At 36.7% G+C, this 18,062-nt stretch overlaps 1 protein-coding gene and 1 long non-coding RNA gene across 4 annotated transcripts in view; one reads left to right on the forward strand and one right to left on the reverse strand.

Moving 5' to 3' along the window:
* Window positions 1–7,895: 7,895 nt before the first annotated feature.
* Window positions 7,896–11,741, reverse strand: LOC135682586 (uncharacterized). Its single transcript, XR_010515709.2, has 3 exons — window positions 10,938–11,741; window positions 8,727–8,803; window positions 7,896–8,308 (listed from the first exon to the last, which is right to left on the reverse strand). It is a non-coding gene; the product is annotated as an uncharacterized LOC135682586 (long non-coding RNA).
* A 165-nt stretch (window positions 11,742–11,906) lies between these two features.
* The window catches only part of LOC135682582 (RNA-binding motif, single-stranded-interacting protein 2), a 30,298-nt gene continuing 24,142 nt past the window's right edge, over window positions 11,907–18,062 (forward strand). For 2 of the 3 annotated variants that reach the window (XM_065197543.2, XM_065197544.2), the window contains exons 1-2: window positions 13,022–13,223; window positions 14,035–14,349. In XM_065197543.2, the coding sequence (XP_065053615.1) occupies window positions 13,188–13,223; window positions 14,035–14,349 (351 nt within the window). In that variant the 5' untranslated portion in view covers window positions 13,022–13,187. Of the gene's footprint in view, window positions 12,087–13,021; window positions 13,224–14,034; window positions 14,350–18,062 lie in introns of those variants that run through there. The other variant, XM_065197545.2, reaches the window with a different exon arrangement.

The following is an 18,062-nucleotide window of genomic DNA, read 5'->3' on the forward strand; positions in this document are numbered from 1 at the left end:
TTTTTTCTCTTGTGCAAAGATTTCTTTTGACGCGCCTGCAGAATTTATCTGGCCTATTGATATGTGCCTTTATTAATACGGCTTAATGTTTATAAACGATTTCTGAGTTTTAATGATATTCTTGAGATATCTTTTCAGCCTTCTAGCCGATGCTAAGGATAGCGACGAGACAGTCATAATGAACAAAGCGTTATATTTTCGCAGCTTTTTTTCAAGTTTATATAAAAAAGATAGAACTGTCACTGAAACCTAGGAAGATAAGATACGAAAGTCGTTTTATCTCTTTTTTTCATTTGTCTACTATTCCTCCGCACAGACGTTTTTCTGAAACGAAATCGCATGAAATATTTCAATTTCTACTTCCTTATAGCTTCACTTGATTCATAAATTCAAAACCTTCAAAATTTTTAGTACTTTTTAGCACTAAATTATTCATTATGTAAATCTACTGAAACATATTGCTATTAAACTTAATAAAAGTCAAGAACAATATGATACAAAGAGCGAAAGATCTATACATCTTAACCAGTAAGGTTAAGAAAGATACATGTTAAACTTTTTTCAAAGATTGCAGCTGTAGCTCCACCTTTTATATTTTCTCGTATTTTCTTCTATTTTGATATTTGATTGGTTTAGACCAAGTTGCTTGTACCTCGTTGATTGATATGAGGCAAAGCTGCACTCCCGTTTAAGCATGTTATGTACTGACACACTGCCTTTAAACAAGATAGAATTGAAAACTCAATCAGACAAAAGCCAAGGCAACACGTTATTTTGCTGTACCAGGCTAATCTACATTTATCAAAAAGTAGGTTTTGCTTCATCTTTCTTATTGTAATAGATTAATGCCAGGTTGACAGTTTCTAGGTGATGAATGTTATTTCTAGATGGTATGCCCAGAGTTTTTTGATAGAAGATTCTACCTTTTGAACAAACTTAATCTTGTAGCACCTACTATTTTAAAACAGTTAAAAATTTGGAATCAATTTATCTAAATATTGAGTCAAGAAGACTCGAAGTATCATAATTCGGTTGCCGAATTTGTATCAAAATGCTTTGATACAAGAAGAAAAATAATATTCAACTTAATATTTTGTTTAAACGAATATTTTTATTTTCGTCTGTAAATAATTTATGCTGGTAAATATTATTTCGTTTTTTGTTGGGAATTGTATTATTGTATTATGCTTGTATTTACACGTAACAAAATATTGTAACTGTTATTCAAATTCAGGCTATTGTTGTAATTAGGTTAGAGGCCATCTTGGACTAGATACCTTGAAAAAAGCATTATTTGCAGTGACAGAAAATACTCAAACAATAACTTTCCTTTAAACAACAAGCTTACAATGAAAACATTCTTTGTAAACAAACACAAAATTCTTAAGAGTTGTGTTTCTGGATTTAGTTGCAATTTCATTGCAAGTTATCCATCCTTCGTACTATTTTAGATACAGAATAGACAAATCAATTCTCGAAACCGAGAAGAGTCATAAATAGAACAAGAGAGGTGGCAGAAGAATAAAATTGGATTAATGCCTCAATTCTTATTCGTGACAGAGATGGCGTTGAAGATAAAGGTAAGTTAAAGTTCAAAAGTCTCCTTGATGTTTTTCTTTTGAATCTCTTTATTGACGGTTATTGTCTTTTTGGTGAAGATTGGCGATTTGTCATAGAAACAGGATATATAGTTTTTCATTGTAGTTTAAAGGGGCCTGTGCAACCAGCATGCTTTTCGCGCTCGCATTTGTTTTGTTTTTTTAACTGTGTGCAAGACAAGACAAAAATGGCGAGGAGAATTCGATGGGAAATTTCTCGAATCAATTTAGCGCTTCAGATCGCTTTTGACGGCTTCTATTTGGTTTCATTTTGCGCGCAGCTTGTGCTAACAGCTTTCCACCATTTTCATGGACCACGAAAATGGCCGCCTTCCCAGCTTACGCTCGCAAAGGCTACTGGCTGTCCACGCCCCTTTAAGCTTATTTCAACACTTGAATACAAAAGTCCGCTAACTTTTGAATAACTTTTAAATGAATATACTAACTTTTAAATGCTGATTCTGATTTGTTTTGGGCAGCACGTAGAGGTGGCTTCGTAGATAAATCACTCTGATGAATGGGCACCATAGGTTTGAGAGAAGAGGGAAGAAATATTCTAACTAGGGGAGAAAGACTTTGTCCCTCACGCCTCTGTGACACTTTTGATTGATACTCATGTGCCCATGTGACAACACCCCCCCCCCCCCCCTCCAAGCTAAGTTCTACAAAATTGCTTTGAGGTTGACTTTTAATGTGATATGATGTGGAAGGGTAATGTAATGACATCTAATTATAGAAGACTTTTCGACATCCACATATGGCAGTTTTTGTCAACCTTTTTGAACTTGCTAGTTATCTGAGCCGAGTGCCATTTCGTTTTGATTCTTTCTCTTGGAACTGTGTAAATTCCTATAGTCAATAAAATTGCCCATTATCCCTTTAGACATTACCTTAATCTTGAAAAATCTTCTTCAAAAAGCAGAACAAGATTGGGTTTGTGAGAGAAATTTTCAACAATGTTCCTAAAACAACAAATTTTTATTTATAGATCACTAAACAACTCTTCTAGCAATTAAGTCCTCTTTTCGTTGCTTTTAAAAGTCAGCTTGCAAGGAACTCGTAAGCAGAGCTTATTATAAGGAAAATTTCCAGGTCCAGAAATCATCATATCATCTCTTGGCGCCATTCACCCTTTAAAGCCAGGTTTCTGTCACAGCAAATGCAAACCAATCCACTGAATATTTTAATTGTAGTAGATCAACTTGTTACATGTGTTGGATGGCCTCTGCGAGCGAAGCGAACAAAAACTTTGTGCAGCTTCAACCTTTAAATTAGCTTAAAAATGCATTTCAGGATGTTTCTTGCAGTCATTTTCTTGTAACTGCTTAAAATTTTTTACAATTTTTAGGCATATTTTTGTTACGTTTGGTTAACTCCATTCTCAAAATGGAGTTCATTTTTTATGAGGCCCTCTAGACCTCGAAGTCCTGATGCAATTTGCTCCCTCTGCCCCCAATTGGCAGCCCTGGGTGTTGGTTAAAATTACGTCATAATCTGCTGTTTGTATCCTAGATGTATTGCATTTGTATCACATTCGCAATCCGAAACTTTTCCAGCATCAGTACAATCGAACTATTTTATTGCAACGAAGTGTGACAAAAGAAATAATTAAATAACAAAAAACTTCTCTTTGTATTTTCCAACTCCACATAATTTCATATCCAGCTCCGCATTTTGAATTTCATCTCCAAAAAAGGGCCTAAATCCAGCTTAGAATAAGCTCTGCTCGTAAGCCATTTCCGCATCCATAGTTCTCATTGAGGGTTGACTAAGAAAAACTATTTTGATTATGTTTCATCATTTATGGTGGCAAGTAAATTGAGCATTGTTGTAAACAGCGCACTTGTGCTCGATGTTTTCTGGCTTTTGCGTTCGTTAACAAAATTCTTTTTTGTAATCCGAGAAGCAAGAAATATCGATTGATTTTTTAATTGATAACTTTGATATTGCTTCTGAACTTTAATTTAATTTGTTTAACACAATCATAGACAAACAACTATTTATGCCATAAAATGAATTAGTACTAAGCTTATTAGTGTACCAGCAAATTCATTCGATGAAAATCTCGCCTGTCTTTTCATAAGGAAGGTTTTCAAAATAATTTGTTTTGTGTAAAATTGAGAGGAATGAAATAATATTTAATTGCTTTGTATGGTTTATCGAAAAATATTCATGTGCATCCCGTACACCTTTTGTGAAAATCCCATTGTTTTATTCGAAAATCCCCGGAAATCCTTTTGTTTTAGGCAAAATCTCGTACGCTATTTGCAAAAGTGAAATACCCATCGAGTGCAAGCGTGAATCCCATTAAAAAATTGAAGAAAAAAAATTATTCACACCCGTCGGATAATTACAAACAAAGTTCTCTCGGCCTCGTGAACATCATATTTCTAGTGCATTTTGTTTCTTGTGCTATCTTACAACTTAGAAACAGATTTTCTTCAAAATAAGTTTGAATAAGGGTTCAGTTTTCAATTTATTGAAGAACAGAAACTCGTAGTTGTTTTTTAAAATGAATAAGTTTTCTGTAATTAATAGCAATGTGTAAATTCTAATTAGAGTGTAAGGGTTGAAGACCCAAAGAATTCTTGAAGCACGAGTCCCATCTCAACAAGTATAAGCAAATGAATTTGATCCTTAGTAAGAAAGGTACCTGCTTCATACTTTGCTAAAACTTAGGAAAAGTAATTTTTCCATTTTAGCTCTTAATGTTTCTCTAAAGCATAACGTTATTTCAATAATGTAAATCCCAGCGCACAATTAGCAGCAACAACGCAACTTTCAAACTTGCCTCAGACTTGCAACAAAATGGAGCTTCCTGTCCAGGGTTTTTTAAGGAAAATTTAGAGTTGCATATTATTTTCGGCGTTGAAGAATAATTATTTGTTCTTATTAGTATAAGTGTACATGATGCGCAGGTAAAGATTGACAATGAAAATATGCATGTTTTATTGTCATGCTTATTGCCATGGAAATAAAACGTATAGAGAAAAATATTTCCTACTAGATTTTTAATGCAACATCAATTTGCAGAAAAAGCAAATAGAGTTTTATTCAAATTTGAAACAAAATATAAAGTAAATTAAAATTGAAAACAAACCAAGCTCAATATTATAAAAAATCTCAAGAAACGAAATTGTGGTTATGGAACGAAATTAAATATCATCTTTACTAGAAGGACGGAATTGATGTCGATAAAGAAAGGTATAGATAGCAATTGTACAACAACTAGAGAAGTAGAAGTTAAGTTCCCTCCAATTTAAGGCTGATTTTCATGTGGTGCTTCATTGGTGATCATCGCAAACACTGTCTGCAATGATCGCATATGAAATACATCATATGAAAACTGGTTATTTGCGATCTTCTGCAATGGTTACAGAAAATGTAAAAAAATTTGCTAAAAGAAATAACGATTTTATACAAGAAATGAATAATTGAGACAACGTTTCAAGCATAACTCTTCATCAGGAATAAAAGAATAGAAGCTTAATTTTAAACTTTACGTAAAAAAAACAATCACCGACGAATTATACCATATGAAAACCAGCCCTAAATTTTCTGTCTGTGCCGTTTGACCATACAACTGTAAAATTTAAATTCTAAACTGGTGACATTATTTTTTTCTGACTCTGAATTCTTAATAATCTTTGATTTAAGTGTTTAAACAGGTTTCTGCTTTGACGCTATAATTTCGTACTCCTAATATGTGTGACTCAAAAACGAAATAACCTGGCTATGAAGTTTCGTAAAAAATATAATTCCTAAGCGTGGAATGCATGGTGGCCGATAGGGGCCAAACCAAAATCTAATTAAAAATCGCAAAAATTTCTTTGAAATCGCCAAAAGTATTTCAAAATCGCAAAAAATATTATAAAATCGCAAACAATATTTCCAAATCGCAAAGTATATTTTGCAATCCTGATTTTTTTAAATCGAAATACATGTTCCTAAGATATTTCACAATCTCGAAATATATTTTGAAATCGTAATATTGAAATAAAAATCCTGAAATGTATTTCCCAATCTCGATATATATTTTGAAATCGTAATCCAGATTCTAAAACCTAGAGTGTTCCTGTACTTCAACTCTAGTTGTACTTCAACTCTAGTTCGGACACATCCACTGTCATTTGCATCATGTTTTGTTTCAATTGCCGCCATAATACAACAGATGAAACTCATTTTTGTACAGTTTGTGCGACACATCTGCGGAACAGAGAGTCCTGTCTGCATTTGCAGGATCATCGTTCCTTCTTTTTCTTTCGAAACGGGACACCCTTTCTTCAGTTTTTTCAGCCATGAATAACGCAAGGGAAGCTGTAGCTGACCGATTAGCTGGCTCCTTTACTTCCTCGATCATCTTACCGCAATGCATACAAAATCGGTCCCCATCTCTTACTTTTTAACCACGAGCTGGACAAAACGCATGCGCCATTTTGTACTGGCGAACAGGCGGATGATCATTTTGTACTGGCGAACAGGCGGAGTGATCATTTTCGCGCGCATTTTTTTAATTCGAGATTTTGAAACATATTTCAGGATTTGGAAATACATTTAGCCATTTTGTATTTTAGTTTAACATACATTAAGTATTTTAGGATTTTGAAATTTATTTTAAGATTGTGAAAACATGGGCGGCGCCAGATTGGGGCTAGGGGGCTTAAGCCCCCCACTTTTTTGCAAAAATGTGTTTTTATAAAAACAAAAAATAAAGGTAAAAAGATAGAAGAAAACAATAATGGGATTAATCCTTTTATTGCTTAATTTCTCAAGGAATAATCGAGGTCCATAGTGCCTCATAAAGTAATGAATTCCATTTTAAGACTGGAATTAATCAATCGTAATAAAAGCATGCCTTAAAAATGGTAAAATGTTTTAAACGGTTCAAAAAAACACTACAAGAAATGTTCTGAAATGTATTTTAAGCTGATCTAAAGGGTGTGCTTGCAAAAAGTTTTCTGCTCGCTTCGTTCGAAGGGAAGCCTCTTCTTTCAGATATGCTTAGAGCCTCCAATAACTTATCGGTTCCATGGCTAAATCTTGTCAACTTAAAAGATCTAGAGTGTATGAAACGCGGTTTCACGGCTAAATTGAAACCCTCCACAATGCAAGTGACCTAACGCGGGTTGTTACGCGCTTTGTAAATTTAAGCGCGTGTAACAACAGGAAAGATCTCTAGTTTGTCTGCAGGACTAGAGGAGGGTTAAAGTCGTGGAGGGTTTGAATGAGATTGATTTCAGGTTTTCAGGTCTAAACGTATGCTGAGGCAAGTTCATTCACGATGTACAGAGGGGAGGGGGGGGGGGGGGGAAGGAAAAGGACTGATTAATATTCTAACTTATCACTATGGTTTATAAAGTAGTTGCACATTGTAACTGTTCACTGGTAAATGAATCTGTAATTTAAAAAAAATAAAAATACGAATCGTAGTCTAAAACATGTAAAAGGACCCATTACGGTTACGGCCTCAAGTGGCAGTGACCCAAGGTTTGTAGCAAAAACCTGATAGAGAAGATTGAAATTCCACTCTTTGTGATCTAAAAGATGTTGCGGGAAGCTCAAATTTCAAAACTGTTTTTGCCGTGACAAGGCTGCCTTTTTAATTACATTTGCATTCTTAGAATGTTTCCATTCGCTGCCCGACTGAAGTCCTTTTGCCAGTTGCAGAGAATAGAGCTGACTCGACCAAAATTAAGTTATTCACAATGACCCGCAGGGTGAACAGTACAGTAAGGAATTTTGCGGATAACGGACGGAGTTTTACGGTTTGGAACGTGTGCAAAATGATCTGCATAGGTCGAGAGAATGAATGGAATTGGCCGGGTAAAGCAGGGCAGAGGCGGTATGACTCAATAACATCGTGCTGCTTTGCAGTTTAATGGAAATGTTTAGATGCACTATCTTCATGCCACGGTGCCAGCAAATAGACTATGTTGGGGGGGGGCATGAATTGGGGGGGGGGTGAGTAGAGGAGGGTGGTTGAGCCCTTTTTAAGAGGGAGCGCCAATTTTACGTGTAGGAAACGCCCTTGAATAAATCTTGGTCACACAAAGGCAGTATTTTAAACTGTAAAATTGCAAAGGCAGCATTTCAAACCGAATTTTCGAATTTTGATGCTTCCAGTCCCTGAATAATGCAATCTTTTGAACAAATTTTGCTAGAGCAATCCTCCATTTCCTATTGAAAATTCATTTATTTTTGCAAACTGGTACAACGGTTTGCTTTTTATCGAACGATGGTAAAAACGAAGTTACTCCAAGAACTGACAATGATGATGACGATGCCGACGATGAATTCGATATAAATGAAGATAATGACCAAGTTGGCATTGACTAGATTGAAAGAAAACATAAATTTGATTTCTGGCCTCATATAATAGGCTTTCAATGGGAATTATCAAAAATAATAAATGCAAAAAATTTGGTCGTAACCAAATTTCGTCCCATTTTGAATTTGGTCAAAGAAAACTTGGTCAAAGAAAATTTGGTCAAAATATTTGTCGAAATTTTGTCACGACGAAACTTTTTTAGTTAATGGAGATGGGATTTCAGCAAGGACGTAGCACTGAGTAGGAACAAGATAAAGTTTGTAGTTCTTCTTCAAAGTATTTTCTTCATTCCGGAAAACACATTTGCATCCTGAAAGATGGAACTATTGGTCCCTTACTGGTCTTCTTTCTGTGTTCCTGGCTCGGAGGCAGGGGTAATTGACTAAAACAAAATACAAAAGAGAAAATAAAAGATCTCAATAAATTCCTCAATCTAAGATAAGAGGTAAGCTGAGGTTTCTACCGAATTTGGTATGGAAAGCCCTCCTCCCCTGAGGCAGCTGTTGCACTTGGGCGCAGCTGTGTGCACGTGAAAACAACAGGTCACCATTCCATTCAGATTGGCGACGGTATGGTTGCCAGCCTTGACTAATTCATAATTTAAGCAAGTCTAGAATTGCTTGTTGTTCTAGTACCACCCAGAAACACCGTACTAAAAAAAGTTTTTGGTGAAGCTTTCCGGTAAATATTCCGGTAAAGCTTTAACAGATAACAGAAAATTCTATCAAGAATTCATTGTCTTTATACTGTGAAACATAACTGCTATTACCAAGATAAAACAAAGAAGTTCTTGCATTTACCTCCCTCTGCCAAGCGATCCATTATCCATCATTACATTCACGTCTCTCCGTTTGCTCCTTTGCATCAAGATTTATCACTACCAAAAAAACAAAATGTAAAACAATACTTCTCATTGGGAGTCACTTCAAAAACTTTGATTATCTCCATTTCCTATCTCTTCTTGGCAAATATTTGACAATTTTTTTCCTTGCTTGGTACGATTCCAGTTTTATCTTTTTATAATTCACTGTTGAATGTAGTGGGTTCCTTAGACAGACACAATAAGCCTCATTTTTATTTCTATTTTTATCATTATAAGCTTCATTTATTTTTATTATTGAAGATTTTGCCTACAATTACGGACTATTCAAGGAGATTTAGAAACACCATTGTTCACCTTGATGTAATTTTTAATACTTTATGCTAAAATGTTAGGTCTACTCTCAAATTACATTTTTTTCTCAATTGTGTTCAATCGAACACCAGGCTCTTCTATCTGATCTGTTGATGTAGTAGTAGCTTGTTCAACCCTGTTGAAAGTAAATTGGTTAAGAGCACAATAGCAAGTTTTGAAGTCCAAGGGGAATCTGCAACTCAGTAACTTTCGTCCTGTAATGGGGGTGGGGTGTGTTGAGCCAGGTGGCTGGTTACCAACGCCGCTGGACGGGAGGGTCTCAGGCTTTGCTTACAAAAACATAATTTAAATTGAGATATGTCTTTGTTGGAACATATTTTTCAATTTTGAGAAGACATCATTCGTCAGCAAAATGACTTTATTTGGGTTCAATTTGATCCGGCCAGATAATAGCTAGCCTGCGTCGCAGACCATATTCTCCTTCAGAAGACCATATTCAGGCTAGATAACAGCTGTAGGCTTGCAATTGACTGACTGCCCTGGGTGCCAGAGTCTCCATTAATTATTCTCAGAAATATGGTTTGAAACTAGTCACTGAAAACTTTGTGCCAGCGCAGCCGTCTACTTTATCCCTGGATTCATGAGGCTCTGGTCCCCAGGGTATTGACTGACCTTATTTTCTTTACCAACGGATGTTGGTGTCTCTTTTTAGCCATCCTTCGATATTTTGTCCATTTCTACTTCTTCACATACCTATTTTTCTCCCCATATTTCAACTTACCTTACCAAGCAATTTGTACTTCAGCCTCGGCTTGCTCTAATTTATTCTTAATTTTTGAATGATTTCGAGGCTTGTGTTTCTAAAAAGTTGTCGTTACGATCAAAAAAAGAGTTTATTTTGTAACCATCGCAAGGCACCATCCCGAAAACTAAAATTCCAGTGCGTGCTTGTCTACTTGAAATCGAACGAGAAAGGTTAATAAGTCAATTATTTAAAGGTCAATGTTTTATATATTTTAGTGTTAACCTGAATGCCAATTTTCTAGTGTTAGATGAAAAGGTGAAACGTATAAATGAATTTGTTATTTTTCGGTGGTGTCCTGTAAATGAAGCCCTTTTGCTTATAAAGGAGGGTCACAAAAAATTAATGTAGTGGCTTACTGAATCGCTTGAGTTGATTATCAAGTTCTCCTCTCTCTTTTCTAAAAAATGGTATATTTCAACTATTAGCAAATCTAACTTTTATTTCAGCCTTCATTACTCATGAAATTTAATCAACACATCCCTGATAATCAACACATCCAATTTCAAGTTCTATCAAGTCAGAATAAATAAATTGAAGCGTTGTATTTAGTAAGAAAAATCTTAACTTTAATTTCTAAGCAAGCTAAGTATGAAAAAAATTACAAAGCAAGCTATGGTACTTTCTGAGCGGTTGGCCTATTACTGACAATAGAGTGCTGCAAGTCATTTGTTAAAAAGGTAAAAGCTTGGGACGGTCCTATGTTTTGTTGTGCCAGCTAAAGATGTAGTAGGTAGACCTTATGATGAAGTTTGATATAAGAATGTTACACAAGAGGATGCTTGACCAAAGATAGCAAGTGAACTACCCATATATAGTTTTTGGTCAAAGGGAAGCACAGGTTGGGTAACTTTGGGTTCCAGAGCGTCAAATGTGCGGTAGGGCGTTGCGGGAGAGTGCGGAGGAGGCGAGAAGAGAGGAGGCCGCCTATTCCCCACTTTACGCTCTGAAACCAAGGCCAAAATTGAGTTTTCATTTACGCTGATTGCACTATCTGTAGGCCTGAAGCAAAAATGAGGAAATTTGACAATGCTTACAGAACACTATAAAAATGTTTATCTTTAAAGTGAATACCCATTCTGTTCTTGTTGTGTTGTTGCTTCTCTTTTGCATTCAGCTTGAAGTCAATTAAACAGAGGTAGAGTTTTTATTTGCAACAAACACTTCTGTTGATCAGGAGTTTCGTTTGCAATTTTTTTGACAAACATCCTTATAAAGCGTGTTTCGTAACATCAGAATTTAGATTGCATGTAACGGGTGGTTTTCTATGGAAAATGTGTGAAGATACAAACACCAATTTGTCGCTTACAAAAGGCAATTGTTTTTGACAAAGGAAATAATTTTTATCAGTTGGTGGAAAGAAATAACAACGCCAACGACGCAACTTGACTTTGTAGATAGAGTGTTCCTAAATTGTTCTTTAATTATTTTGGATATTAAATTGATAAAAATTGGAGGGATTTTGACACGAAACAATATGTTACTGAAAAAAAAACATTAGGAGGGTATTATAAAAGTGCATGTATTGTTTCTTTAGCAACCTCTGCATGATCTTTATCATGTTGTGAGAGATCTATACATAATAACAAATTTCTTATATTTTAACGAACCTTAGCCTTAGCTTGTTCTAAATTTTCTCTTTATTTTTTACCAATTTTGAGGCTTTTATCTTCGTACAACCGTTCACATGAGAGTGTATCTTAAAAAAAATAAAGGGTTTTGACGACGAAAGTAATTTTTGGCTTTTTTGAAATATGATAAATATTCATTCGGATGGAAATTTCAAGTTTAAGCCCGTGTGATGATGGTTTTGCCTTTTAAGTGATTATATTCGCAAAATATGGGGGCAAATTTTGTATAATGCTTGCGTGCCGCCGAGCATGGTGAATTGAGAATCATATCTGAACATAGCATGAGAGCATAGAGTTTCAAGAAACAATGCTTATGAATAAAATATGAACTGGTTATGTGATTTGGTTTAGGGGAACAAAGGGCACGGTATTCGATGAATGACTGTTGGTTTCTTTGGTCGGGTCTTTACTCGCTTTCAAAGTGCAAGCCTCAGCGAAGAGCCACATCTGACAAGAGACACCCGAGATTGGCGTCCTGGTAACCGCCCAGTTTCAGTCAGGAGAGTTGTCCAGAATTAGGACGATTGCCTGACATCCATATTCAAGGCATTAGTGACTGCTAGCTTTTGAGCGAAGCTCGGCTTTCCTTATGGTAAGTTACCTTTCCATTTTCATGCTCTGGGTTGAAGCCCTGTTGTGTACTCAGGTAGCCACTTCACGCACTGCCAGATTTCGTGGAGGCCATCACGGTTTGTTTACAAGGCACGCTCCTCAAGATTCAATCACCTCTTGATCGCCCATTCAGAATTTCGCCGGCGCACAATCAACGCTGCAGCCGATATATCCATTTCTTCCAGGGTTTATTATTGTTACCCAAATGCACGACATCTTCAAAGGCAGCCCCGCAATACAAGCAAGTCTCGAGGCCTTTTATAGTGATCTGCGTTAGGAATGCGTTTGGCGTACATTTAATTACATGGCGTAAACTTATTGAGTGAAGTTTGAATCGCAAGGTTTGAAAGGCCATTAACAGGTACATGGTATTCAAAATGAGCTCGGTAGGCCGGCTGGTCAGGCTGAGCATGTAGCCCATTCATAGCAGTTCTTAAGCAAACAATGTCCTCAGATATACCCTTGTTGTTCAAAGCGACCGAAGTGAAAGAAACGTCGAAAATCTAAGGACTTTCTTGTTTAGCGTGCCAACTTTAGCAAGTTGGGTGTTGCCTTACGCAGGGATCTAAGTTCGTGTAGTTGTAAATAGACGACAAACGTTAGGACAGGTCCTGTTGGCCTCAAGTAAATATACTAGCATAGCAGGTCAGGATTAGAATACTAAGCTCTTTACAAATTTTCGAGATAGTTGAATAACAATCCATGCACTGCTTCGCTTTGTGGTCACATTTCCGTTCACAAAAGGTACATCAAAAGTGATAAAATATGTTTAAAGCGCCCCGCTGATCTCCTATTGTCTTTTGGACAAGAAGCTTGTTGCTCAACGCTGATTGGTCAAAGCCATGTCATTTCGAGTGTTTTTATCACGCAACGTGTGTTGAGAACAATCAATAGAATCCAATAGAAAGCCGCAATGTTTCGCCTTGGTATGCATGGTATTCTCAGAAATTAAGCCCTTTCTACAATTACAACTCGAGTCTTTTTGGCGTAACTACACAGTACACACACAAGTCGATCTCTAGGAAATGCCGGTATAACTCAGGCGCTCTCTGCACATCTCAAGTCAAGAAACATTGTTTACATGCGTGATAAAGGCATCTCAGAAGGAAATCAAATGGTTTGTATTAATTGCATGCCTTGTTTCGTTACGATAATAGGGTTAATCAGCCCCCTGGGAGGGCAAGACCGTTAAATTCAGTTCACTGTCTAAACAGTTGTGTTTTTTAATGTTTTTAAATGAACGGCCTGTCAAAATGTGAAAGTTTCCTGTTTCTTTTGATCAGGATTTTGTACGATTTCATGAATAAGTGCTTACAAATGATAACCTGCCACCGTTGATGTTCGTGTATTATTCATGAATTGTAAGTTCATTCAAAAGAATCAATCCTAGATTGTGAGCCGTCGCCCTCGGCTTCGCGTGAGTCGTCCTATCTCTACGGTCGTCACTCTGCTTTTACGCAGTAACAAGATTAATGGCATTAATTCAGGACCAGCATACAACTTTCTAAATCACTTGCTTCTAGCTTGCGACGAAGATTCTAGCTAGATACCCTCTATTTGAGCTTTTATTTTTCATTTTGGTAGTTGCTCACAGCTCAGGCGCCTTTGAAAAGCCAGTGAGCAGCTGGAATAAAATATTTGTTTTAACCGCAATCGACCTTTGTAAATACACCGTATCGCCTGATCCCAAGCACGGAAGGGAAGAAAACCCGCTCCCCTAACTTGCAAGGAGTATTCCAACATATGCTTTGTACAAATGATAAATCTGGCATGCAGCCTTTTGGCCATTAATTTAGGTAAAAAAGCCTCAAAATACTAGGGCTTTGTTGTGGCCAGCTTCAAAATTGTCTGTTAATAATGCTACACAGACTTGTGCTGTCTCTTTGCCTGTGTCCAATTTCCTGCAGTTCTCAAATTGGCCTCCGTAGGTGAGCGAAAGAAGTGATGGTGATAGGAAAGTGGACGATAAAAAGACACTCGATAACATAAAAACGAAAAGCCCGTTGCCACACTTGAACTCGAAAAGCATTTCAGTCAATGGGACAGACAAGGACGCTGATAAGAACATCATTTTGAGCACCGGCAAAGCTACGTCTCCAGTCCTGGTCATCGAAGAGGAAAGTATGAGCAGCAGTCAATCAATAGAAGTTGACGGTAGGGTGGCAAATGGACAAGATAGTCCCGTTCATGACCTTGAAGTTGAGAGTGACGACATAGGAGATGCAGATTATGAAAACAGAAAGGTATTTTCCTCGCAAATTAATTTTATGTTTGAGCTGGAACTGTTAGCCTGGCTGTCCATTTGTTATTTGTAACAGTAGATCTTTGTTTAGCAGCCTCGTGAAATTCCTCTTAGGGGGGTGTGTGGCCGACCTGGAGAAATGAAAACCGGCAGTGTTGACAGTGCTTGAATGTCATGTCCCGTTTCCTTCTTTTATGCGAGGTTTTTCAACATGTAAACAAGACAGGATTAATCCGTCGACAAATTGAAGCAAGCAACAGCCACCGTGAGGCCCGCACGGCTCCTCGGTAATTGAATCGCAATTTTAATATGCGGCAGCCAAATCCCAAAAGGAACATTTGTTAGGAAAGTCTACAAGATTTAATATTTAGCCCTTCATCTTTGAAAAGGCCTTTTGCATTAACCGTACTCAGTTGATAAAGACAACTTTGACAGTGGCTTTGGTATCAATTCAACTTTAACTTGGAAAATTCGACTCCAACTATGTGTGCTCTTATGCTCTAAGCCGTTTCTCTAAGTCACTGCAATAGAAATTGCCTTTTCCAAAATGTCAGGTCTTATAATTACCCAATTCATATAATCTTTTGCTTTGAACATATACAGTTTTTTAAGGTAATGCGCACCCCTATCAAAATCTCCTTAAAAACTTTACCCTTCGCCCGATTTAATTGCACTTCCTCGCCACTCAGAACCCCCTAATCCCAGCCACACCCTCAGTATGTTCAAGCAAGCGTTTTAAGTAACTCAAGTGTAAAACACGCACCACATTTTCCGGCATTGTCAATATTAAATGTTAACTGCTTTGCACCTGAACTTCGCTTGCTCCCAGTTAACTACACTGGCAGGGATGTATTAGTATGAAAGGAAAACAAGGATACCCGAGTGTTTACAGAGACAATATTTATTGCCCAAATAGACAGTATTTTCTTTTCAAGGGTTCAGTTCCTCTATGTCCCCACACACCAACCTAGCATTACTGGTTAGGCCAAAGACGCCTTCTCGAACCGATTTTATTTCCCTGCAGAAGTCCATATGTCTTTTCACTGTTTTGAAAGGTGTGGCTCTTTTTGCACAAATTGGCAAAATGGATGAACCATACCGGATGCTTGTTACCTAAGGAAGTTGGATTTCAAACCAACAGCACAGTGTTGGATGACTTAACGACATGGTTTATACCTAGTACGGAATTCTAGGTTAGATAGTCTTACATCCTGGAGACTGATCATTAATTGACTCTGAGCCTTAATTAATTCATAACATTAAATTGATTTTAATATAAGCTTCATAAATCTAACTCTAAACATAGCATTTATTTAATCCATCAACAGATTTTAGGAAGACACTTTAAATAGAGCTTTATACTTTTCAGCCCAAGCTCCTATGTAGTATTTGAAATTTTAACTAAAGTTCTTTGCTGTGGCATCGAAACATTGGACTTTTTTTACATAAAAACACTGGACATCCTCTGCGTTTCATCCCCCTTACTCCTCTCAGTGCAAAATCCCTATTTGATTAAGGGTCAAAGTTTTTCAAAATAAACGGTGTTTGAATATTATAAATTGCAAGTAAACAAGATATTTATTATCAGCATATCGACAAGAAACAGTGTAAAATCTGTAAGAAAAATTCATGTATTTTAATTTGTTTTAAGATGCTCTTTTCCAGGGAGTGGGAGCTAATTGAAATCCTAATGACTGTTTGAAATGAACCCATTTGTAAGCACATTTTAGTTAACTTGCATCGCCTATCTGCTCAGGTTTCTCGTTCGTTTGAGAGAAGACCTTTATGATGGCAGTGAAGGTCAAAGAGAAGAACGTTGATTTCTAATGATCTGTAGTAACCAAGTATCATAATAAAGTTCATTAATGATGTATACACTCATTAAGTTAGAACAAATTAAGAACAAGCTGAGGCTGAGCTTCTGCAAATTGCAATTTTGAACAACGTTTTTCTCAAATCGAGGATTTTTAGCGATGTGTGGGTGCTTTTTCGGTGAATATTCAAATTTGTCAGCAAATTAAGGCTGTCTCACTCACTTCGTTGGCAAATGAGGCCTGTACAGAGCGAAAAAGCTAGCACTCGCACTGCTTACACCCTATTAATTCAGAACAAATTAAGAGCAATCTAGCCTCAGATTTTCGAAAAAATTAAGAACAGTCAGCCTGAACTTAAATTTACTGGTTCTTATAAAAGAAAGAGTGTACCCCCAACTCTGACCCATAATCCATCAGATGGACTTTCCCGTCTGTAAGGATCATTAGTACCCTCTGAAGTATGGTATGACCTGTTGAGAATGCCCTTGCGTGCCACCATTAGAAAAACCAGCTAGTATTTTTTTGGACCGGTTTGTTCAATTCTCATTCTTTGCATGATCGTTCTTGTTAAAGAACATGCTGTGATTCATGTTCCATAAAGAAGGAGGTAATTTGAGGTTTGTGGAAGAAAGGCAGTTCTTTTGTGACATGGCGAATGCATAACCACAACATGATCTTTGCAACAATGCAGGCCTGTGCTTCTGTGTGTAGCTTATTTCATTCCTTACTGCATCCACATCGAGCATGTTTTTGCTCAAATATTTGCAATGTTGTATCCAGCTTAAAAGCATCCGTTACCAAAGCTTTGTTTGAGATTATTTCTGTTTACATTGTTTTTGTTGTTTACTAAAGACTACACGATAACATAGAAGTGCTGGCGCTACTCAAAACTACTTTTTTGATCTTTTACTAGAAACTAGATGGGAAATTTGTGCATCAATTGATAGAATTGTCAAAAAACTGACTTGCTACTTAAAACAATAGGGTATTATATCAAACCTATTTTTATCAAACCAAATGATACAACTGTGTATACTTGAAAAACATTCGAAAAACAGGCCCCAAAATGTTTAGACTCTTTAGTTAATACTAAGACCTTTTCTTAGTTCTTTATAAACGCAGATAAACAAGCTTTTTGATAATATTTTTCAGCGAAATAGCCATGGCTACTAACATCTTGGATGCCATGTTCAAGAATTTTTCTGTTGGTTTATAATTGATGGTGCTTTCGACATTGCGTTTTTCTGATTTATTTCTTGCGAAATTGTAAAAATAAATTTTATATTTCCTTGTAACTGGTATCAAGTCCTGGCTCTGTTGAAAATGTTTTTTAAACTGTGTTGTGGTTGACTTTTGCGTATTTCAAATAGTTTTGCCAGCCTTTCTTTCTGCAGAATTTGCTTAAGAATTTCATTCCCATTAATCTTGGTAAATGTTTAATTTGGTGGAGGCTGAACACCGCATATTTTTGTACGAAATTGAGACCAACACTTTTGTAGTCGCTTCATTTTACACTGTCCGCCTAACTTTTCAATTTCAATTTTCTCTACTGGCAATGACTACTGCCTGCACTGTACAGTTTCAAAACAAGTCTTGTTGATATGTTGATACTAGAATACACATCCTTGGTTTCGCTCAGTTTATCAGTCAAGGCATCAAACTTGCAGTATTCAAAATGCCGGTGCTCATCTTTATTCGCATGTTCTTCAACAATTGGATACACATCAATTTTGCCAACCACCACCTTTGACTACAACATATGCAGTGTACACAACAGTCATTAGTATTCAATACAAGGTATCATGGACTGCCTTACTGCACAAGCAGAATTTGGAATTCGCTTCCAGACCACCAGTCGATACCATAAAGTTTTGGGCGTGACCGACCTGACCACGACAGA

The sequence above is a fragment of the Rhopilema esculentum genome, chromosome 16 (assembly GCF_057945365.1).
Source record: "Rhopilema esculentum isolate cy_ngs chromosome 16, ASM5794536v1, whole genome shotgun sequence".
NCBI classification, from domain to species: domain Eukaryota; kingdom Metazoa; phylum Cnidaria; class Scyphozoa; order Rhizostomeae; family Rhizostomatidae; genus Rhopilema; species Rhopilema esculentum.